The sequence below is a fragment of the Pteronotus mesoamericanus genome, unplaced genomic scaffold (genome assembly GCF_021234165.1).
Source record: "Pteronotus mesoamericanus isolate MK-2021 breed Mesoamerican mustached bat unplaced genomic scaffold, CSHL_Meso_final contig_347, whole genome shotgun sequence".
NCBI lineage: Eukaryota > Metazoa > Chordata > Mammalia > Chiroptera > Mormoopidae > Pteronotus > Pteronotus mesoamericanus.
In genome coordinates, this window is record NW_026555137.1 from 585,059 (window position 1) to 607,471 (window position 22,413).

At 67.0% G+C, this 22,413-nt stretch overlaps 1 protein-coding gene across 2 annotated transcripts; it reads right to left on the reverse strand.

The window, feature by feature from the left end:
- Window positions 1-558: 558 nt before the first annotated feature.
- IPO9 (importin 9) lies at window positions 559-22,150 on the reverse strand. Of its 2 annotated transcripts, none has more exons than XM_054576513.1 (24): window positions 21,957-22,150; window positions 15,018-15,079; window positions 14,714-14,800; window positions 13,879-14,080; window positions 12,239-12,327; window positions 11,767-11,853; window positions 11,230-11,349; window positions 11,038-11,138; window positions 10,837-10,895; window positions 10,207-10,358; window positions 9,497-9,595; window positions 8,678-8,784; window positions 8,245-8,384; window positions 6,611-6,770; window positions 5,201-5,427; window positions 4,730-4,878; window positions 4,277-4,405; window positions 3,588-3,863; window positions 3,311-3,438; window positions 2,903-3,036; window positions 2,209-2,331; window positions 1,836-1,940; window positions 1,658-1,734; window positions 559-1,408 (listed from the first exon to the last, which is right to left on the reverse strand). In XM_054576513.1, exons 1-24 carry the CDS (start codon window positions 22,117-22,119, stop codon window positions 1,298-1,300), a joined length of 3,087 nt encoding a protein of 1,028 aa, XP_054432488.1. In that variant the 5' UTR covers window positions 22,120-22,150; the 3' UTR covers window positions 559-1,297. The 2 variants fall into 2 exon arrangements, with proteins under 2 accessions (XP_054432488.1, XP_054432487.1); XM_054576512.1 differs by having other exon boundaries at window positions 3,311-3,477.
- Window positions 22,151-22,413: the final 263 nt, after the last annotated feature.

Consider the following 22,413-nt stretch of genomic DNA (forward strand, 5'->3'; position numbering starts at 1 on the left):
CCGCCCCGATCCCGGGACCTTCCTTTGGGACCCAAGCCCGGGGGAGGCAGGCGAGCAGGCCGTGGGTGGCCCCGGGCCCCCCAGCTGTCGGGGCCGCTCTGGGCGGCCTTCAGATGCTTCCCCCGAGGCCAGGCGTGCGGCTTCCCAGCGCCTGGGAGACCCTGGCTCAGAGGGAGACAGTGGAGGCGGCCTCAGGGCTGAGCTGGTGGGCAGCAGACACACATCCTTCCTGGCTCGACAGGGGATGGGGTGCTGGACCCCCAGGGACACGAAACCGTCCTGCAAACGCCCCACGCAGGGACCCCTCCTGGAGACCTGGACTGAACTCACTTCCTGTTCCGTTCCCTGCTCGTGAGGCCACCGGCCCACAGGGTCACGCCAGAGGTGGGCCTGGCAGGCGAGGGAGCCCTGGGCGCGGCCCTCCTCCCAGGCCTCCTCCCGACGCTCCCAGGCCCAGGACGGACCCGGCGTGGGGCCAGCAGCGTCACCGCGGGCCACCCGGCCCCAGCCCCACTTCGCAGGGAAGAGGCGGAGGTGCGGGCTCAGCATGTCGGTAAAGATGACTTTACTCGCCTAGAAAAATACACGCTGCGAATCTGGGGCCACGGCTCGCCGCGCAGCGGAGTCCTGAGGGAGAGGGCGACCCGAGTGTCAGTGGGGGGGTATTAAATATAGTTGGGGAGGGTGGGCTTTAAAAAAGTCTGTTTTCCCTGTTTTCTTCCCTAAAAACGGAAAAACAGGCTGCCGTCTGCCTGGCTTCCTCCATGTGTGCACACGTGTGCACGCGGAGCAGCGAGGGGGCCGTCATGCACACAGGGGACGACTCGTCTGACGGAGCCGCGGCGTCGCACGCGGGAGGCGGGGCCCCGGGGCCAGCGGGCAGCGGCTTCGGCGCGTTCCCACCGAGAGCCGCCCGGAGAGCCGGCGTGTCTGTCGGGAGGGCCGAGGTCCCCCGCCTGCGCACGCCACGGGCCTGTGGACGTGAACAGGCCGCTCCAGGGCACGGACGGGCATGGCTCCTTGCCCCTGAGGAGGGCACGCAACCCCTGACCTCACCGCCCTCGTGGGCAGCACATTCCTGGACTGGCCAGCAGAGGACTCTGGGAACCGGAGAGGCGCAGCTGGGGAGAAAGGGGTCCTGGAGACAGGCTGTCTTCAGAGGGGTGTGGAGAAGGTCCTCGTCCCAGCATCGCTCAGCGATCGCACCGACGAGCCGGGCCTCCGCGGTCGTCAGGGTCGCGGCAGAGGAAGGCCCGGGCCGGAGGCCACTGCAGGCCCAGGCGCCCAGACCCGGCCCTCAGATCCCGATGGTCTGCAGCACGCGCCTCTCGCTGTCGCTGAGGTGGCCCGAGAACACCGCGTAGCAGGGCTGCTGGGCAAACTGGCAGAGGAAGTCCGTGAGGTACGCCTGGGGGCGAGAGGGGGCGTCAGGGAGGGCCGCCAGCTGCCCCGCACGAGGCCCACGGGGTCCAGGACACACGGTCCCGCACGCCCGCCAGCACCCAGCACACCCTTGATGTGGGGCCCACAGGAGACGAAACGCCGCAGGAAACCCACGTTCCCCAGGGCACCTGCACGGCCCGCCCCAGGGACCCCCATGGCCCCCACGGCAGCGGGACCGGCGAGGGGGCGGCGCCCCGGCCCGGGAGGCCCGCACCTGCAGGTCGATCTGGTAGAGAGGGTCCTTGAGGGCGTCGGGGTCGTCGTCTTCCTCGTCCTCGTAGTAGTCCTCCTCTGTCGGGCACAGCCGGCCGGCGGGTCAGGGCGGAGCCCGCAGCCCCGGGGCACGCCAGCCCCCCCCCCGCCGCCCGGGCTGGCCCCCCGCCGCGGCTCACCGTATTTGCTGGTCGCGAGGATGTCCGACAGGAGCTGGCCGCCCAGGCTGTCCTCCTCCTCCTCCTCCTCCTCCTCCTGGTCCTCCCACATGTCGTTGGAGTCGTCTAGGGGAGATGAGAGCAGCTGTCGCCCCGAACCCCAGCAGGCGGACGAGCCTGGGCGAACGGCCCGGGCGGAGCACGTCCTGTGGGGACGTGAAGGCGCGCGGCAGGGCGGGCGGACGTGGCGGGCCGCCCACCTGCTGCACCCCGGCCCCGCGGCCTCACAGGCAGGCCTGGGGGCAGCCCTCCGCCCGACTCCGCAAACCACACACCCTGGACCCCGGGGCTGGGACTGCCAGGCTGCGAGGCTCCCGGGGGCCGGGCTGGGCACCTTGTCCCCACTCCGCGGGGGCGGCCTGGCGGGCGGCGTTGGCCTCCATGACGTTGGACAGCTCGTTGATGATCAGCTTTAGGATTTTGACCAGCAGAGGAATGTTGGTCCAGCGCTCAGGGTCTGGGAAAAGAGGGGGCCTCCTACCAGACCTGCCGGGCTCCCCGGGCGACTCCCCATTCTGCGGTGGTGCCCAGCTGGCCCTCCCAGACCCAGTCACTCCATCGGCCTGGTGCGACCGGGACACGGGAGTTGACAGGAAAGGGGAGGTTTCGTCAGTAACAAAGCTGGGCTGCCAAGCAAGTGCCCGGAGCCCAGCCCCCCAGCCGCCTGGCCTGCAGCTCCGAAGCGGCCCAGGCTGATTACTCTGCAGGTTGGGGCAGCAAGGCCCTCCCTGCCTCCAAGTCACTGGGTCACGGGTCAAAGGCGACCTGATGACCAAGACAGGGGGGACTCGGTACCAACGCCCCGGGGGGAGCCGGACACAAGGTCCCTGGCGCCCAAGACGGCGTCTATTGATGGCCAGCAGCAGGAAGGACCGCTAGGGTCTGACCTGCGCCCCCCCGTTTTCTGCTCCTGTCCAGCCTGCCCCTAGCAGTCAGGCTGAGCGTGGAGGCCACCGCACCCCGCCACCCAGGCCCCCTATCCTCGGCGGCCCAGGCGCCCCCGCCTCCCCGGGCCCCGGGCCACCCACTCTTGGCGGCCTTGGAGCGGGTGCGCACGCCCTCGTCGGCGCCGTGGACCTCCTCGCCCTGCACGCGGATGTCCTGCAGCCGCTTGTCGTCCGCGTTGATGCCGTGCTGCAGCAGCTTGCACAGGGCCACGGAGCTGCGGGGACAGCGGCAGGTCACCCCGCCCGCAGGGCACCGCCCCAGGGACATCTGCCCCGAGGCCCTCGGGAGGCGAACGCTGCGCTCGCCGCTGCTGAGCGGAGGGGAGGGCTCGGCCCAGGAGTGGAGGCCGGGCCAGAGGCGGGGCGGAGTCTCCGCAGGCGGGGCCTTCTGCCGACCGAGATGGGGACAGGGGCACGAGGGGCGGCTGGACACACCGCCGGACGCCCGGGGCGCAGGGCCGGGGAGGCACAGCGCGAGGGGAGGCCCACCTGACTTTGCCCTCGTACTGGCCGTAGAACAGGTGCTGCCGACTCGTCCACTCGGCCATCACGAACTCCAGGGCGGGCTTGCCGGTGGGCCCGGGCAGGCTGCACAGGAACTCCAGGAGGGGCTCGAGCTGGGTGTGCACCAGGTGGGCGAACACCATGATCAGGGACTGGGGCGGCGAGAGGGAGGGGCCGTCAGGGAACGGCGGCCGCGCAGCCCCCCGCCCGTCCGCCCGCCCCCGGGGCGCGGGCGGCAGAGCCCGGGGACCGGTCCGGGCACCTGCATGACGCTCAGCGTCTCCGCCTGCTGCATCTTGCTGAGGATGGCGCGGAGGATCTGGTCCAGGTTCTCGCCCAGCTCGCGCCCGGCCTTGGCGATGAGGGTGGACACGAGGCGGCCCACGAAGGCCGCGGTGAACTCGGAGGTGCGGGGGTCCAGCAGCTGGCTCACCACCTGCATCACGTACCACAGCCCGTTGTGGCCCTGCTCATCGTGCCACTGGGCCACCTGCTCCAGCGTCACCGACACGTAGGCCCGCAGGCACTCTCCGCCGTTCTGGGGGGACGGGGGACAGGCGAGATCAGCAGCCGGGCATGGGCCCCACCCGCCGGCCCCTGCCCCGCCTGCTCGGCCGCCTCGCGGATGTGTGTCCTGATCACAGAGGCGTGGGCCACGTGAGCCGCGCGTCCGCGGCGAAGACCTCCCCCGGGGCTGGAACGGCTCGTCCGGGACGGAGCGTGACCGGGCGGGGGGATGACCCCAGAGGCCTGGCGATTTCCAAAAGCCACCCCTGCGCCGAGCGCCTTCCCAGAATCCCCGCGTTCACGCCTGCGTCTCTGCTACACGGGCGACCCCCAGACACAGGGGCGACCCCCTTTCCGTGCGGCCCACACCCCAAAGCCCAGGCCCCGCGGGCGAGCCCAGCGGGGAGCGCAGAGCGGGCCCTTCCGGCCACGCGGCCGAGGCACCTGCATGGTGGCATTGTCGTCGGTGTGCAGGGTGCACTGGGCCACTGCGGGGAACGCCTGGCAGATGAGCAGCTGGGACAGGGGGGGCTTCGTGCTCCGGACGACGGTGGTCAGGATGTCGATGGCCGTCTGCGGGGCACAGGGCGGTCAGCACCGCTCTGGGGCGGGGAGGGGCCCGCAGCCGTGCTGCTGCCGAGCGGACAGGGCACGCGCGGGAACGACGGGAAGGGAGCGTGGGCTCCCGGCCCCCTCGGGAGCCTCACGAGTTGACGGGCACGGGGCTGGCGGTGCACGGCAGGGACTGCACCCCAGGGGGCCTCCCAGGGACGAGGGGGCCTCTGGAACGAGAACCTCCCCGCCCCCAGGGGAGGGCAGCCGGGAAGCACGGCCTGGCCCCCGCCGTTGCCGGTGTCCCCCCGCTGGGGGTCCCCCGGCGGCTCGGCGCCCACTCACCGCGCACAGCCCCGCGGGGATCTTGTCCGCGGGCGCCTGCATTATGCTGACCAGGGTGGGGATCAGACGCATCTGCATGGGGCCCTGGCAGGCCTCGATCTGGGACAGCTCCTTGAAGACGTCCTGGGCCAGCGAGGCGACGACGGGGTCTGGGGGACAAGGCGGCAGGGCCCGCCCGCCGGTCTGCACACGCGCCGGCCGCGGGGCCCGCCCCGGGAGGCACACGCAGCCCAGGGGGGCTCTGACTCGGCCGCCCCACATCCTCCTGCCCGGCCAGGCTGACCTGGGCGCCCCCTGCCCCCGGCCCCGGCCGAGGGTCGGCTGACGACAGGGGAGCCTGCGCTCAGGAGCTGCGGCCCCACCGCCTGCCTGACCGCGCTCTGCCAACCGACGGCCGTGGTCTCGGCGTAGGGCGCGGAAGACCCCCAGCCCCAGGGACGCTGTCGGCTCGCGCCCCGGCCGGCGGCCTACCGTTGCTGTACTTGAGGAAGATGGCGATGGTAAAGGGGCAGATCTTGCTCTCCACGCTCGCGGTGAACTCGGGGTCCACCGTGCAGACGATGCACAGGGTCTCCATCACCAGGTTGAGGACCTCGGAGCTGAACTGCGTGGCCAGGTGGATCAGGCCGTCCAGGACGCTGGGCAGGAAGGGCTGCAGGACGTGGGTGCTCTCCGAGGCCTTCAGCTGGTCGCAGTACCTGGCAGGGGGCGGGGGCAGGCGCAGGGTGCCCTCAGGGGCGGCCTCCCTCCGTCCGCGGCGCCTTCCCCGAGCAGCTTTACGGAGCTGCTCCGAGAGCCAGTCCCTGCGTCTTCCTGCGGCGCGCCGCACGAACGTCCCCACCGCCGCCTGCCTCACACCTCCTGGTCTCCGCCGCCCCCTTCACGGCCTCTCCCACCCTCCTCCCCCCGGTTCCCACAAGCCGCCCACGTCGCTGCGTCCAAACGACCGAGGCGGCTCGCGTTCCCAGGGCGCCGCTCCGCTCGGCGCTCCTGAGGTCTGGGCAGAGCCTGTCTCCCAAACGCAAAGTGTTTTAACGTCTCTTCCAACAAAGCTATTATTTAGCAAGTGACTATTTTTAAACTCCTGTGTTATAAAAATGTTGTGCTTTGTGGGGATATTTTGCACCTTAAAACGAGATCAAGTTTTATAAGTGTTCTATGTACACTTAGAAAATTGATGTGCTGTCTGTAGGCTTTAAAGTTTGCTACACGTTATTCATGTCTCAGCAAGTCCTTACTGGATGCTGCTCAGCACGTCCACTGGGATACGATGATTAAATCCTTACTTTTGTTTATTCTCAGAACGACAATAGTTAATAAAAACATTTTCTGTGTTAAAAAACCTACAACGAAAACAAGGGTGTCCCCAGGCACTCGGTAACTGACTCTTAAGGTTACGGGGGTCTCACAACCACACTGCGTGTCAGCTGCCGGACTCAGAGGGCCGCGGCCGACCGGGGGCCCCGCGGGCCCACAAGGGCACCAGGCCGCCGGGCCGCCTGCTCGCTCCCGGCCCGCGGGGCCCTTCTGCCTGGCGGAGGGACACGAGCACGAGCGAGGGGCGGCCTGCTCGCTGCCAGCGGACGCCAGGGCCGCGGCGCCTCCTGGGGACCCCCGTCCCAGGGCACAGCGCCCAGGGCACAGCGCTGACAGCAAGTCGGCACGGGCAGGGGCAGGGCAGAGTGTCCTTAGGGTTTCAGGCAGCTTTTAGGGTTCAACTCAGACCCCAAATTAGACTTTAAACCCTCCTTCAGCTGCCTGAGCCCGAGGCGGAGGCAGCTGGCCAGCGTGCCCGGCCCTGCCCCCAAGCACACGGCCCCGGCAGCCGCGGCTGGGCCTTCCACCCGGGGGGGGTTCCCAGCCCCCCGGCGGCGCACTCACCCCCAGATGGCTCTCACGGCAGAGATCCGAACCGAAGGGGGCTGCGTCTCGTGAAGACCGCGGACGGTCGCCTGCAGAAACTGCTGGATCAGCTCAGGGGACATGGCGACGGTGAACCGGCTGGCAGCCCAGAGCGCCCGGCCCAGGAGGAAGGGAGACACTGCGGGGCGGGGGGCGGGAGGGGGGCAGTCAGGGCGGGGCCGCGGCCTTCCCGCCGCCTGCCCGCCCCCGCCCTGGCCGGCCGGCCCCCGGACTCGACGGGGCCAGGACGGCGCAGAGAAGGGAAGGAGCCCTGCCTCTCGCTGCCTGCGGAGCAGGGCCCTGGTTTTCCCAGACCGAAGACCCCCCGCCTCCCCCACGGCCGGGCTCTCCTTGGTGCTGGGCCGCGCGACGCCTCAGAGGACGGCTGTCGCTCCTTCACTTCAACCGCATCTGCCGGCCAGTGGACAGCCCGCCCCTTGGCCGGCGGGGCGCTCACGGTCCCCGAGCTCAGTGACGCAGGCCTCGTGCCCCCGCCGGGCTGATGGGCCGCACTGCGCCCCCGGCCTCGCCACGCGCGCGCTCTTCGACACTCCGGCCGCGGGTGGAAGGACGCCCCGCCCCCCGCCTGAGGACGGGGTCCCCGGGACAGAGCCCAGAAGCCCGTCCGACGGCCCGGGGCTCCCGCCTCCACCCCCCAGGGCCCACGTGGCATGCGACCCCGTGGCGCGGATGCCTGCTTCTCATATGTCACGTTATTTTCTGGTTTTAATCGCTAACGTTAAGTTGGGTGAAATTCACAGAAAAATCCCTTCGGGATCACGGCTAACGAACGGCGGCTGGTGCGGAAAAGCTCTCAGGTCCTGGCAGGGTAACCGACGCTGCAGTCTTGACACCGGATGCCCTCCCGTCTACATGACTCTTTGAAGACTGTTTGCTGAGGCAAACCCTACAGAGCTCTGCCGACGCGTTTGGGAAGTTCCCGCACGCCCACTGAACACGTAATTTCGATGCCTAGAAGGTGCCAGGCACCAGGGGTAGAAGAGGCGCCGGACGCGCTGGCCGCTCCATGAGGCCTCACATCGCGCAGGAGGAAGGCGCCCCCTCAGCCCCAGTGCCACCCCGGCCGACGCGCAGGCACGGGGTGGCCTCCGTCTGCATTCCGGCCGCTCAGCGGCCTCGTCCTGCGGAGCAGGGAGTGGCCGCGACGGCACCAGAGCCTGACACACGACCTGCCAGTCGGGGCCAAGTGCTTTCAGGCGGAGGACTCGGCCGAAAGGCTGCCCAACGTGAGGGCGGAGGCAAAGCAGCACAGCCCAGGGGGTTGGTTGGTGCAGAGAAAGCCAGTCCCACGCAGCAGGGGCTGCGTTTTTTAGCAGGAGCAGCTACTGTGGACCTGAGACCAGGACCCTGCAGTGTCTGGACGCTGCCCAAGAGCAAGTGTGAGGGACGGCAGGGGCCGTGCAGGGGACGGAGCCCGGTTCCGGCTGCCCGAGGGCATCCTGACCGGACGGCGGTGGCCGTGCGCACCACGCCCTCGGCGCGGAGCAGCCAGAGTGAGGGTCAGGTGAGGTCCAGCTCTGGGGGGCAGGGCTTTCCCCGACGGGCACGTGAGCCCCCGGCCCGCCTGCTGCGGCCGGCGCCGCGCCGCGTACCTGAGAGGCCGAGGTCCGCCAGGACGACGCCCGTCAGGAACCCGTGCATGTCGAAGTGGACGCGGCCGCTCTTCACGCCGTCGGCGAGCGCGGCCTTCACGGAGCCCAGCGCCAGCATGCACGCCTCGTGCACCTTCCACCTGGGGGGCAGGGCCGCCCGTGAGACAGCGCGCGGCCGGGAGGGGGCCCGGGGGGGTGGGGAGCGCAGGGGCGGGCCCCCAGCTGGTCCGACCTCCCAGCCCCGCCTGCAGCCCAGAGAGGCTTTGCTTTCCAGTCAAAAGCCAGCCGGGTCCTTCCTCTCGAGGCTCTTCAGAAAGGGGCGGAGCAACAAACAGGGTCTGAGCCGACCAGAGTCGGGGTCAGGGTCGGGGTCGAAGTGCTGCCTTGAAACACGAGGTCCACAGGCAGCGCGGTGCCCCCATGGCCCACTCACCAGTGCTCGGCGCCACTGCTCCTGGTCTGCTCGGCCTCCTGGAAGTGCCGCGTGGCCGCGGCGGCCAGGGCGGCCGCGCTCTCGTTCTGGAACTCCGTGGCCACAGCCTGGGGGCAGGGGGGCAAGACATCCGTCTGTGCCACGCAAACCCCTCCTGGCTGCAAACCGCAGGTGGGACTGCGCACGGATCGGGCACCGCCACACAGCCCGGCCTGAGCGCACGGCCCTCCCGGCCCTGGGAAGTGTCTCCAGGCAGCAGGCGCAGACCCCTCGGCAGAGGTTATTTTGGGGGACAGCGCGCCAGACCTTCTCCTGGAGCCCAACTGGAACAAAACGCTCACCAGCTAAGTGGAACTGTGTGGGGTCTTTCTTAGGGGCCTGGGAAACCGAAGGAAAACGGGCAGAATGTGCCCGAGGAGAACAAGCCCCCGCCCAGCAGGCGGCCCATGGCTGCTGCTGCCCAGAACGTTGGCCCGGAGGCCGCGCTGAGCCCCGGTCGGAGCCGCAGGGCACGGCGGCGGGTGCCTGGCGCTCGTCCCCTGCAGGTGCCCTGTGCTGGGGGGCCGCCTCTGGTCCGCCTGCAGACACTGCTGGACAGCCGGTGGGACGGAAATGCTCCCGATCTGACCCCCCCTTCTCGTTGCGACGCCGCCGCCAGCACGACCGGCCCCGCTGGCGTTCACGGCCACGTCAGAGCCAGCAGCCGAGGCCCCGCCGTTCCTGAGCCTCGACGCTCGGCCGAGAGATGCCCTTGTTACGCCCAGAAGCCCCAGAGGACGCTGCCCGGCGCACCACGCAGCTGCTCCGACGGCCGCTCACCAGCAGCAGGTCCTGGGCCGCGATCCTGACCGTGTAGGAGAAGGTGTCGTCGTCCTCGTCCTCCACAAACTGCTGGGGGTTGGCCGTCCACACCTTGACCTGAAAGGGCGAGCAGAGCGGGCCTTTGGGAGGCGGCTGTCCGCACGCACGGCAGCGCGTCGGTTTTGTTTCTGTCTTGAACGACAGCCTGGCTCCCCCTCTTCCCTCTTTGATGCAGAGCGGCACGTTCCTTATTGGGGCAAGAAGCGAAGGTCGCCGCTCTCCAGCGACACTGGGAGAACGGGGCCAGTGACCAGCTCTCTGCCATGGTCAACCAGCCGCTCCTCCTTCACGGGTCAACTCTCTGACCGCACCAGATCTGATGGGACATTTAAGGTGAGTGACGTCAACGCTGTGGTTTACGTAAGGGAAGCACTGTCTTAGGTGCGAAATGAAGCTCGTTTCTGGTCCAATGACCGCCCCCCACCGCCCTGCCAAACCAGGCCGGGGACCCGGTCTCTGTATTTCACCGTTTACGGCGGAGCAGGCTATTTCAGGCGTCGGGGCCTTTGGCTGGTGGCCCTACGGAGGCCGAGGTCAGCGTTCTCTGAGAGCCCCACAACCCCCGCGCCCAGGGATGTGGCGGGGCTGCCTTCCCAGAAGGTCGCAGACAGCGGCCCTCCCAGCGCCTGTTTCTCGAAATGAGCCGCCCGCGCCCGCCCCGACCGCACCTGCTCCTCCGTGATCTGCATGTAGAGGATGACGTAGTAGATCAGCTCCGGCAGGGCCTTCCTGACAGTGCCCTTGAACTTGCTGTTCTCGAGCAAAGCGTGGACAAACTCGAAGATGCTGAAGACGAGATTCTCAAAGCCCAGGACTTCACCTACAGGAAGTGCGGCGAGACTTCAGTGACAGGACAGCGAAGGGCGCACGCGGGCTGGGCGTAAAGGACACTGTCTGCTCGGTCAACAACTAGCGACACGCTCGCGACCGGGGGTCGAAGAAAGCAACCCTGCGACATTCAATGCTGGTTTTTCGAGAGCCAGAAACGATGCATTTTCCAGCTGTCTGCCTGCGACCTGAAATACTAAAACGGAACCCCCGCCTCCTGGGGCCTGCAAGTTAACACAGGCGCAGGGCCAGAGCGGGCTGCGCCGGAGGCCGGAAGCTCCTCGACCGGCTCCGAGGCTCCGTGACTGCGAGACTCGGGCCGGGGCCTTGCTCCGCACACCCAGCGCTGCGAGAGGAAACCCACCGAGAAAGCCCGCTTAAGACGGGGAGCCCCCAAGCGGCCACTTCCTGCCTGGCTCTTCTCTGCTCCTGGATCCCCTTCCTCTGTCGAGACCGGACACGCCACTTACCGTCCGAGTCCACGGGGTCTTCCACCTCCTCCGTGTAATTGACTTCTGTCCTCACGTAAGTATGATGGGGAGTTAAGAAACAGAACCCGGGGGTCTGCTTCACATGAATTCTACAGGGGACGGCAGGAACCACGGGGGGGCCCCGCCGGCCTGCGCGCGCGCACGTGAGCCCACGCGGGGCCCGCCAGCCGGGAAGGATATAAGGCCGCGCTCGCGGTCAGGGTGTCCCAGACGATGGGGAGGATCTGCTGCATGGAGGTCGCCATGTGCCTGGGGAAGTTCTTCACCAGGGCGGTCACGGCCTGCGGCGCCAGAGAACAGGGGCCACAGGACCGGGGCGTCGGGTCGCGGACCGCCCCCCGACCCCGGGGCCGCGCGGGGGGCGGCGCTCACCTTCAGGACCTCCATCTTGAAGCCGCTGTCGGAGGCCGGCCCGTCGGGCACCTGCAGCGCCTGCACGAAGGCCTCGGTGAACTGCTGTACCACCGGGGAGATGAGGACCTTGGCCGCGCCCTGAGACCGGGAGTGGGGTCAGCACCGGCTCCGCGGAGGTCCCTCCGGGCTCGGGCCGGCGCCGGGGCTGTGGTTCCCGTGCCCCTGGCGGTGCCCCGCCCGGTGGCCTCGAGCAGCCACGCCGGCAGAGCAGCTTTGCCAGCCGCCCCTGGACCGCAGGGCGCCTTGCCCGCGGCCGCCACTTCCCAGAGCGACTGCAGGGGGCCGGTCAGGTCCCGGGGCAGCTACCGCGAAAGCGAGTGTGAGGAGGGGCCGGGAGAAATGAGACCCAACCCAAGGACGCGGAGCCCCAGGCACCCGGACGTTACCCCCGGCGCTCGGTGCCCCCACCCCGGGCACGGGGCCGTCCACGGGGCTGCAGGCACCCAGGCCGCTGCCCCCACGGAGGCCACGGGGAGTGGCCCAGGGTTCTCGTACCTTCTCCAGCTCCTCCATGTTGCAGATCATGTGGGCACAAGTGGTGAAAATCTCCACGGCTCGGGACCGGGTTCGAATGCCGTACACCTGGGAAAAGGCAGCGCGCGGCTGAGACCGGTGCGCGTCCCGGCGCCTGGGGCCTCACGCCCGGAAACCCAGCACGGTCACCGTGTGCCGCTGCAGGTGCAGGCCTCCGCTGGGGACGGGGACGGGGACGGGCCGTGAGAATGCCCCGCCAGGCGGCCCTGCCTGACTGCGAGCGAGCGAGCCCCACCCGTGAGTCCCGCAAGCACATCTGCGTGAGGCGCGGGAGGTCGCCAGGAGCAGCGCGGTGACAGGCTGCTGCCCGGCGCCCCACGGGCGAGCCAGCTTTGGCGGGAGGCCTCCCCCCCGGGGCCGGGGGCGGCCGGCGCTGGGAGCCTGGGCCCCAGGGAGCGGGGGGACGCGCGGGACGGAGCCCGCAGGCCCGCACCTCGGCCATGGTGAAGATCTTGTACATCTCCGGGAGGATGACAGGGGCGACGAGCGGCATCTGTGTGTCTGTCACTTCTCGCGTGAATTCTGCGGAGAAGGGGCACGGTGAGAGAGCGCCGCGCTCTAAGGACATCAAGAGCGAGCGCTTCGAGCTGCGTTTAGGCGGCCGCGCCACAAACACAGGCGCCGGCCTGGTGGCCTTGTCCTGGTGGCAGCACGAGCTACCAGCGCTGTGGCAGCAAAGGGAAGAGGACAACGTGGAGGTGAAGGGAAGCACCCAGAGGAGAAAAGCCAGCCTTGGCCTGCGCCCTAAGAGCAAGCCTGTAAAGGGAGCGGGGCGCGCCCTGGCCGGCCGCCTGCGGGGCGTGCGGCCGGGTGCGCCCCGAGGTGCGGGTCTAGGCGTCGCCCTCGGGCTGCTTGCAGCACCCTTCCCTGGCAGGTTGTCTCCCTGCTCCGAAAAGGCTGGCGGGGCTTCCCCTCTGTTCCCGGCGGGGCTCTCGCCAGGACAGGCCCCTGCTGGCCTGGAAGGGGAGCCCGCTGCTCCCCCGCTCAGGGCGCGGGGGGCGGGACTCCCCCAGCTGAGTGCGCCCCAACGCAGCCTACAGGCGGACGAGGCCTGGAGAAGGGGAGGAGACCGCGGGCCACAGCTTTCCCTTCACGTCCCCAAAACTGCCACCGGCACTGAGACCGCGCGGAGGACCCGGGACCTTGCGTAGGAACCCAAGCGCCACGTCCCCACGTCCGCAACGTCCTGCTCTTCCACATCACCCCCACGCAACTGGAGCAAGCTGGGGGGCCCGTGCAGGACGGTCTGCGGCCAGAAAGGCAAGGCCCATACAAGACGGCGAACGTCCAGGGAAACGGGGCGGTGACTTCACCAGGGGCAGGAAGCAGGCGGAACGTGGACAAGACGGGAAACCAGGCCCCCCCGGGATGTGGTGGCAGCTCCGGGAGGGGCTGGCGATGCATCAGTCACGCTTAGAAGAGACGCCCAGCCATCTTCTTGGACTAAGAGTCCAAGTATTTTTATTCTGTTCGACCATTCCTTGTCCTGGTCGAGCTCACTAGAAAAATAGTATTCCAGGTTCAACAGAAGGAAGGCCTGCTTGAGTGCGGGGGACAGGGTAGTACCATGGGCGTAGTAAGTTACAGTCTCAATGGGAACACTTCACCTGTCACACGGTGCCCGTGAGCGTGCTATTGCTACGTGACAGAATGACACGCTTACGATTCTGTAACGAAAAGGGGAGCCGTTCGTGCCGGACACTGTATGAGCACGGCAGTCACCAGGGCTCAAGTTCACAGGTGCTCGCTGAGTCAGTCACCGCGCTCAACTGACACTCGCAGAGGCCGGCACGTTTAAACGGCCCCAAGCTCCTTGGAGGCAGACACTATCGCCACCTTAATTCTACACGAGGAGGCTCGGGCTCGGGGGAGGCCGGAACAGGAACCGAGATCGGAGCACTCGGCTGCCGCGCGGCACCCGGTCCTCAGGCGGGAGGCCTGGGCAGCAGAGGCCACCCCAGCGGAGCTCCCCACGGCACGTGGACGGGGCGGGGGATGCGCAGACGGGCGAGGGGGGGGGTGGCGGGGTCCCGCCTGCCGCTCAGGGCCCTCCCGCCACACGGCTCCCGATACCTGTCAGCACGCGCATGGCTCCGTGGACTGCGTTCAGGTCTCCGCTCACCAGCATCTCCATGAGCAGGTTGAAGAGCTGGGGCCAGGCCTCGGGCCAGTCCCAGTGCGCGATGGCCGACACCGCGTAGGCCACACTGGAGCGCACCTTGCTTATCGACTCTCGCAGCCCGTTGGGCAACAGCTCCCGGATGACGATTTTTGCCTGTAGGGGAGCAAAGCCCGCCTGCCATCAGACCGGGTCGCAAGCAGTCGGCAGAGTCCTGCCCGGTTTACGCGCTGGCAAAGCAACGGCCCCCCGAACCCACGTCCCTGCCGAGAGCTCCAGGATGCACGCCCAGCACACAGCCCACCCCAGAGCCCCCGCGGTCCCCACGCTCCCGCCGTCCATTCCAGCAGCACCAGCTGCTCGCGGCCGCGCGTTTCATGAATCACAACGGAACAGAATTAAAACCTCGTCCTTCAGCTGCCGCCACACGGTCCTGGGAGTGCTTGGCGCCTGGAGTGGCCAGCGGCCAGCGGCGGCCCAGGCGCCCCGTGAGGGCCGAGCTCCGAGGACAGGCCTCTCCACGCCCGACGCCCCGAAGGCCCGCAGGGCCCCGTGGCTGCACAGCGCACACTAAGCAGGGACAGCCCCTCACGCAACCTCCAACAGTTCTTGGGAGGTGGGAACTCCGCTCCACTTTTAGACACTTAGGAAACTGGAGCCGAGAAGGAGAATACGGCTCCAGCGAGGTGGACTGCGGCCTGAGCGCCGGGTGGCCGGCCGCTCGAGCACGCCTGCCGCCCCTGTCCACGGCCCCCGCCGGCCACCCGGCGCGGCTCACGCCTGCCTCACCCTTTCCGTCGTCTCCGGGGGCCGGAACTTCTCCGAGTGGGCGCACCAGTGCGTCTCCACGTACTGCTTCAGGACGACGGACGCCAGCTGCAGAGAGCATGGGCGCAGGTCTGCGCGAGGACAGGCTTTCTTCCCAGGGACCCACGCCCACGTCCACGCCCGGCCCGCCCCCCACGCACAGTGAGACCCGGCACCAGGTCCCGGGTGACCGACGGACTGGCCCCGCTTCCTCCTTCCCGTGAGAACGTCTCATTGCCAAGGACAGGGCATGGCTTACACACTGGACCCATCAGGCTGCACTCACCTGACGGATTGCCAGGGCCCCCTGCGGATCCACGGTCAGCTCGGCCAGGTGGACACCAAATTCTGAAAGAGAAAACGTCACTGTGAGCCCGAGAGCGTGTGGGAAAGCCACAGCGACGCCCTGAGCTCCAGCCTGATGCCGACAAGGACAACTTCAGAAAGGGCGTGACCCGCCGCCTCCAAACGCTTGGACGGCGCTGCGAGCAAGCCCTCCGACCAGGCGCGGCCATGGGCAAAGCGAGGCTCCGGCGTGGCACGCCTTCCCGGGCAGCCCCCACTTCCACCGGCGAACGCGGTGCCTCGCCGGGAGCCGCGCTGTCTAACCCCAAAGGCAGGTTGACAAGTGAGATTTCAGGAGCTGCTCAGCTACACGCCACCAGGTAGGAGATGAGGAAGTCTCAGGAAATCCGGCTTTAACAGGCTTAGTGCTAAAAACGCAACTGTTGTAAGCGCATAGTTCTCAATAAGCCACGCAAGCAGTAAGCAAGCAAGATACGTGTTTGGGAGGCTATAGGACTCTTACTCCCAAATTAAAATTTAGATCCTTAAACACAGCCCCTATCAAAACCCCACTTTTATTTTTGCAGAAATAAAAAAACCCATCCTAAAATTCACCTAGAATCTCAAGGGGCTACAAACAGCACCCCCCGCAAGCCAAAACTGGAGCGCTAAGGTTTCCTGGTCTCGACACTTTCTACAAACGCAGCAATCAGAGCAGCGTGGCTCTGGCACAAAGACAGAGGTGCAGACCAGCAGAGCAGGACCGAGGGCCGCCCTGGGGCCAGAGGAGCTCTGAGGAGGGGCTGCGGCCACCCCTGGGAAGAGCACGGTCTTTTCTACAAACGGAGCTGGGAGAACTGGACGTCCACAGGCCAAGGACAAAGGTAGGTCCTCACCCAACACCACGAACAAACGGCAGCTCGAAGGGGCCAAGAACCTAAGTGGAAGACCTGAAGCAATAACATGCTCAGAAGAAAACACGGGACAAGAGCTTCGTGCTGCTGGATTTGGCAACGATATCCCAATTTGACACCAAGAGCTCAGAAAACACAAGGAAAGCAGACCCACTGGACTTTTAAAATTTAAAAAAATTTGTGCATCAAAAGATAATCTCAGCAGAGGAACACGGCAACCCACAAACGGGATAAAAATATTTTCAAATCACGTATCTGATAAGGGATTAATATCAGGAACATACAGAAAACTCCTGAAATTCAGCAAAAAACAACCTGATTCAGAAATGGGCAACAGGCTTGAACAGACATTTCCGTAAATGAAAATACAGACACGACCAGTAAGCATGAGAAAACACGCTCAGCGTTACTAACAGTTAGGGAAACGCAACTCAGAGCTACAAGACACGACCTCACAACCATTATGATGGCAAACCACCCAGCCAACCAGAAACCGGTGCTGGCGAAGCAGGAGAACAGGGACCGCGCCGCTGTGGGGTGGGAGCCGGCACAGCTGCCGCAACACCGCAGGGCGGTGGGCTCGGTCCCGGGCAGGGTGCGTGCCGAGGGCAGCCCCTCGACGCTTCTCTCACGGCCACGCCTGTCTGTCCGTCTGCTCTCAAGCCAACGAACACCCTTCGGGTGAGGATTAAAGACGACGGAACGGACGGACGGACGTCTACGGTAGGGCCCAGCAATGCCCCTCCCGGGCATTTCTCCGAAGTAACACTAACTGCACAAGGTGCCCCCCCACCGCCCCGTTCACTGCAGCGTTGTCCACACGGTCAAGACATGGAAACCACCCAGGCGCCCATCGACGGACGACGGGGCAAGACGATGTCGTGCGTGTACACACAACGGAGTTCCACTCGGCCGCAACAAAGACCGCGACGCCTCCGCCCGCGACGCCCTGCACGGACGTGAGGGCCTGTGTGAGCGAGATACGCCGGTGGTGCTCCCGGCCGCCCGGCACGCGCGCCTAACGTCCGGCCCGGCCCTGCCGCCAGGGTCTGAGACGCCGCCCTCGGCCCCGCCAGCGCCGGGCTGCTTTAATCACAGACACTTCGTACCGCATTTTGACATCGGCAGGAGCCGTAACTTGCCCTTCTCAGTGTTTCTGGAGCCCCTCCCCCACGCGTGTTCTTCTGTAAACTTCAGAATCACCGGTCTAACCACCTACAGCACCGAGTGTCCCCGCTCCCCAGGACAGCATGTCCTTGCCTTTGCTCAAGTCCCTGTTTCAGTCTTTGGGGGCACCTCACCTGGAGGGTCACAGGAGGGAGCAGGAGCCACGCATTTCCCGCCAGGCCACTGGGCACCACATGGAAGAGCCACCAGAGCGCGAGGACCGGGCGCGCGCCACACGCAGGGCCTGTCTGTCTGGGGCCCTGCTGCCATGCCCGAGCTTCAGGTCCACTCTCGGGGGGGGGGGGGCAGCACCGCGTGGGTGCACTGCCCGCCGTGCCTGGAGGCGGGGCCTCGAGCACGGTCCCGGGCGCTGGAGCTTTGCGCGGGTCTCGCAGCCCACGGACAGCACACCCCAGTTCCCCCCGGCACTGAGACTGAGCACGGTGAGAGGCTGCCGGAGGACCGCGGCCCACAAGGGGCCAGACTGCAGGCCAGCCAGCAGCTCGGTGCCCACGACAAGCCCCGACACGGGGTGCTCTCTGTCAGGTCACGCGCCCCCGCACAGGAGAGAAGCCTGGAAGTTCAAGGAGCAGGGCCCTCTGCTCCAAAGCCTTCATGGGGAAGAAAGTCTGCAAAAAAGAGCCTCACCTTTAACTCAAGACACATTTTAAACATGGAACGCTGAGCAGAGTAGGTTTTCTTGCCTGTAGGTTCCTAGTGTCAAAAAGAGTACCACGCGAGCCACTCTGGCTTGGAAACCCCAAAAATTCAAAGACAAAGAACCATCTGCATGAAGCTGGAGGAGGTATCAGAGGACAAGTATCAATCGTTATTTTAACCCATTCACTCCCATCAGAACGAGAGGAACACCAGTCGCAAGAGAAGGCCCTCGTGCCACGGAGCCCTGACGTGGCTTAAAAGCTACAGGAGGAGCTGCTCACAGCGCACACAGCGCACGCGGGGGCCGAGGGGCCGCTGCACCGCCCACGCCGCGAAACCCACGCACAGAAGGGAGAGCTGCAAGGAACCACCGTCCTCGGACTGGTTTTCAATCCAACCTACAGAGCTGCTCCCAGTGTTTGCCGGATTTGGTCAAGTAGTGAAAATCCTATCTCCAGATATTCACTGAACAGAAAACATACACTCTCTGGAGGAGATACAACTAAACGTTATCAGTAAAGAAAAGGGTACTTTTATTTAACGCAGTACGTGTCGAGGGGTGGGGGTGGGGGGGGTCCAGCTTTGCTGACGGGTAGGTCTTTAACGTCATTTCTTTAGAAAGCACCAGAAAGAAGAGCTGAGAAACGGACTTTGAGATGATTGGGCAGGAAAAGCGAAGAGACAGACGCGCTTGCTGCTGTACTGCCTCGCTTGGAAAGGGCAATTCGGAGTCAACCGAATTTAGCCAAAGAAGGACGTTCCCACGTGGGCGGTGTGATGTCAGCTTTCCCAGGCCACTTCGCCCGGGGCAGCCTGGGTTTCCGCCCTGAGCCCAGGCGCTGGGTTGTATTTTCACTCCAAGCCGAAGGGCACCCTGCCCGCCTTCCTGCGGGGCCTGCCCCCGCTTCCTGCCCGTCTGCCTTCCAGGCTTCTCGTCCTCCTTCCCCCTCTCGCCCCACCAGGAGCATCGTCTGTGTAAAACCGGCTGAGATGAACGGTCCACGGAGAGCCTGGGGCCAGCTGGAGGCTGGGCCCTGGCCGGGCTTGCTGGGAGGGGGCGTTCCAGGCACCGCTCTGGAGAGGCCCCCTCTCTTCCTGGGAGTGGGCAAACACCACGGAACCACAGCGGGAAGGACAGAGAAAACCTCGCCACGGGCCTGTTTCTGAGCGCGGCCCCCTTCCGCTCGGCTCAGCGCCCAGGAGCGCCCGGCACCGCAAGCCCAGGGGTGCGTCCGGATCCGCAAGCGGCCGCCTGCGAGAGAGCGGGAGAAGCGCCGGGAGGCCCCGGACGCCGTCGCTCCATGCCCGACGGGGGCCACAGACCCGGGCGGCCTCTGAGGACCAGGAAGGCGGGGGAGAGGCGGCTGCCCCCACGCGACTGGTAGTGGAGGAAGGAGGAGAAACACGTGTCTCTTGGGGCGTATCTGTGGGGAGCGACAGAGAAGACAGAGTCAAGGCCAAACGACAGAAAACGCCTTCGTTTCTTACAGACAGAAAGAAACAACTGGAAGGACAGCGGCGCAGAGGCCAGCGGTACCGGCCTGGGCTGCGCTGGCCGGAGGCTGAGGCTCGCGAGCGAGCGAGGCCAGCTCCCTCCACCTGGGCGACGCTGCTCTGAGCAGAAAAGTGGAGAAAAAAGAAGAAAAAGAAGGAAAACACTTTATCCTAGGGTATAAAACAGTAAAGCATAAACACATCCAAAACAAAGAGCTGACATTCTCAAAAGTCATCCCCTTGTGCGTCAGACAAAAAGGGCGGAGGAAGCCGAGAGCGGAGCAGCAGACCCCGGGGGGAAGGGGCGGCCAGCAGTCCTCCCGATCGACTGCCACGTTGACGCCAGGCCCGGGTACCCGCCTGCTAGGCAACGTGGAATCAGAAAAATGCTCTTACAGATCAAAGCCTTTCACTCCTGCTCTGCTGGGTAGAAGCACATTCCCGCGAACCCCGCGGCGCAGCACACAGGCACCTTGAGCTCCTGCGTCACCCGCCACCTCCCAGGAACGCGGACGGCGCCTGGGGGGTGGGGGGGGGCAGTGGTCAGCAGCCCCGCCTCCTCTCAGGGCACCGTGAGCAAGGCTTTCACGTCTGAGCCGCGTCTGTGGGCCTCCTGCGGGTGCCAAGTGCCTGGAAAAGACGGCAAACACGGGGTCCGGGGCAGCCCCGCCCGGACGCCAGGCTGGCCCTTTCCAGATCGACCCCCGCGCGTCGGGCGCGGCTGTTATGTGCACGCTCTTCCTGGCTCAGGAGAACAGGCTCCCTTCTGGAGAATGGCCACTGACTGCAGGCAGCCCGCTCGCAGGAAGCACTGGCTGGCAGCCTCACAGACCGGCACGTGCCGCGGGCTCCGGCAGCCTCAGTGTCTCAGACAGCTGCTTCCTAGGGTCTCCTCTCCCCCCGAGCCTGCTCAGAGCCGGCCCGCCTTTCCTGTCTGTCCATGTGACGGGGAGCTGACAGCAGACCTGTGCCCATTCCCCGAAGTTACATCAGAGTCTCCCGCTCAAGTCAAAGATGAGGGGCCACCGCCTGGGCCGGGAGGCCGCACACCTGTTTGCAGACGGGGACAGACGGGCCAGCCTCGGGCGTCCGCTGAGAGCAGCCACCCCTGTGCGGGACGGTGGACGGCCACTGGCAGGGACAGAGGGGCCAGGAACAGCCGCATCGGGCTGTCGCCGGACCTTGAGCCCACGGAGCCAGAAGTCAGTAAACACGGACTCCCGGCTGCCTCCTCTGCCTCCAGCGCCAGGGAAGCTGCTTCCCTGAGACCAGACAGCACCTCCCGGGGGCGAGAACTTCCTCGTGGCTTCCTCAGGCCCCGCAGCGGTGTAAGCTGCCTGGTGGCGGCGGCACATCTTCACGGGAAGGTGCAGAAAGAAGGGCTGGCCACGTCGAGGAAACACCCGAGACTCAGACAGCACCTAAGAAAACCTGGGTCCTCTGCACCCGGAGGCAAGTCGTCCTGTTCAAGCCCCCGGAGCGGCTGCTGCCTCCACCTACACACAGGCTACTGGGGAGGGAGGGGGCAGCCACAGCTTTTACATAAACCTAAGGAATCAGACTTCCTAAAAACACAAGCGCCTCCAAAGGGTCCTAAGCAGTGGCCTGACCCAGGCCTGCCCACCCGCTGGACCCGCCCCCCAGGGCCCTGGCGCCCACAGCACACCTGCCGCCGCGGTGGCGTTGGCGTGTGGGTTTCAATCTATTCCCACCAGCCCTAGACCAAACGCAGAATCCAGAATCCCACACTTCTGGTAGTTTCTTACTTCAAGACCCCAGGGTTTGAAGAAAGCCAGGGGCCCGGACTCTGTAACTGACCCGGCCCAGCTGGGGTCAGAGCCCTGGGGAGCCCTAGCCTCGGCCCAGCCCCCGGGGGCGGCAGGTTTGGTGGGGGGCTGTGCAGGGGCGGCGTCTGTCTGCCCCTCACGTCGCTCCCGCAGTACCTCGGCCGTGACCGGGCACCTCTAACCGGTCACCTGTCCTCCTTCACACGCAAGGAAGCAGGGGCTCCGAAGTGAACGCAGCAAGGCGATGGAGGCCGCAGCCGCTCCTTCCGGTCCCCCCACAACCTGCGCGGCCCTTGTCTGCGGGGCACGGGCAGTGACAGCCAGGCCTTCCACGTGGCCCTGGCCCTGCCGGACCCCGGAGGCCCCCGCACGCCACCGCCGGCTCCCCGCGCTGCAGGAGGGTGCATTCCAGGGAGGGCTAGCTTCCCCTCATTCCTGGGACGGTCCGGAGTCCGGCAGGGAGCCACCTCCCGGCGCAGGTCGCGAGGGCCGGAATGAGTGGATGGAGAATGGGGGCTCTCGCGGGCCAGGCGCATCGGTCACTTCGGGGCGGGAGAGCCGTCCCCTCCCGTTTCGGGACGGCGACGCGGGGCCTGCGGCGGCCACTTCTCCTCTGTCGCCGAGGCGTCCCGGGGGCGCGGGGACAAAGCGCCCAGACAAAGGGCGGTGGACGCCCGCCCGGCGGCGCGGCGCGAGTCCCTCGGGGCGCAGACGGGAGACGGCGGGGCCGTGGCGGCGCACGTGGCTCCCGCCGGACGCCGGGACCCGCGACGGCCGCCACGCAGGGCCGCACTTGCGCGCCCGCCTCCGCGCGCCCCGGCGCCCGCAGCACGAGCGAGGCGCACGGCCTGAGCTCGGCCCCGGCCTCGGCGGCGCAGGCCCGGCCCCGGGTTCCCGGCGCGCCCCCGCCTCACTCACCCTCTGTCACCTCCAACACCTTGATCTGCTCCTCGGCGGCCGCGCGCACCTCCTGCACGGGGGACAGGATCCCGGTGAGCGTGTCCACCAACGCCTCCTTCAAGCCCTGGGCCACCGGCCCCGGCATCCCCGAGGCCGCGCCCGCCGCCGCCGCCGCCGCCATCTTGCCCCGCTCAGCGCGCCAGCCCCGCGGCCCGGCCCGCCACGGCGACGGCTCCCGCGCGCGGCCAATCCGCGAAGCCGCGCCTGCGCACCGGGGGCGGCGGAGCGGCGGCCTCCGCAGACAGCGCCTCCTGCGGCAGGGGCGGGGGCTGCACTTTCTCCGCGGAGGCCGGGCAGGGAAGGGGCGGAGGAGCAGGGTCGTCTTCTGGGGCTGTACCCCGGCTGGTCTCGCCAGGGGCGCCGGGGACGAAGACGCTCCTGGACGCCGGAGCGAGTGCAGAGGATCGGCAAGAGG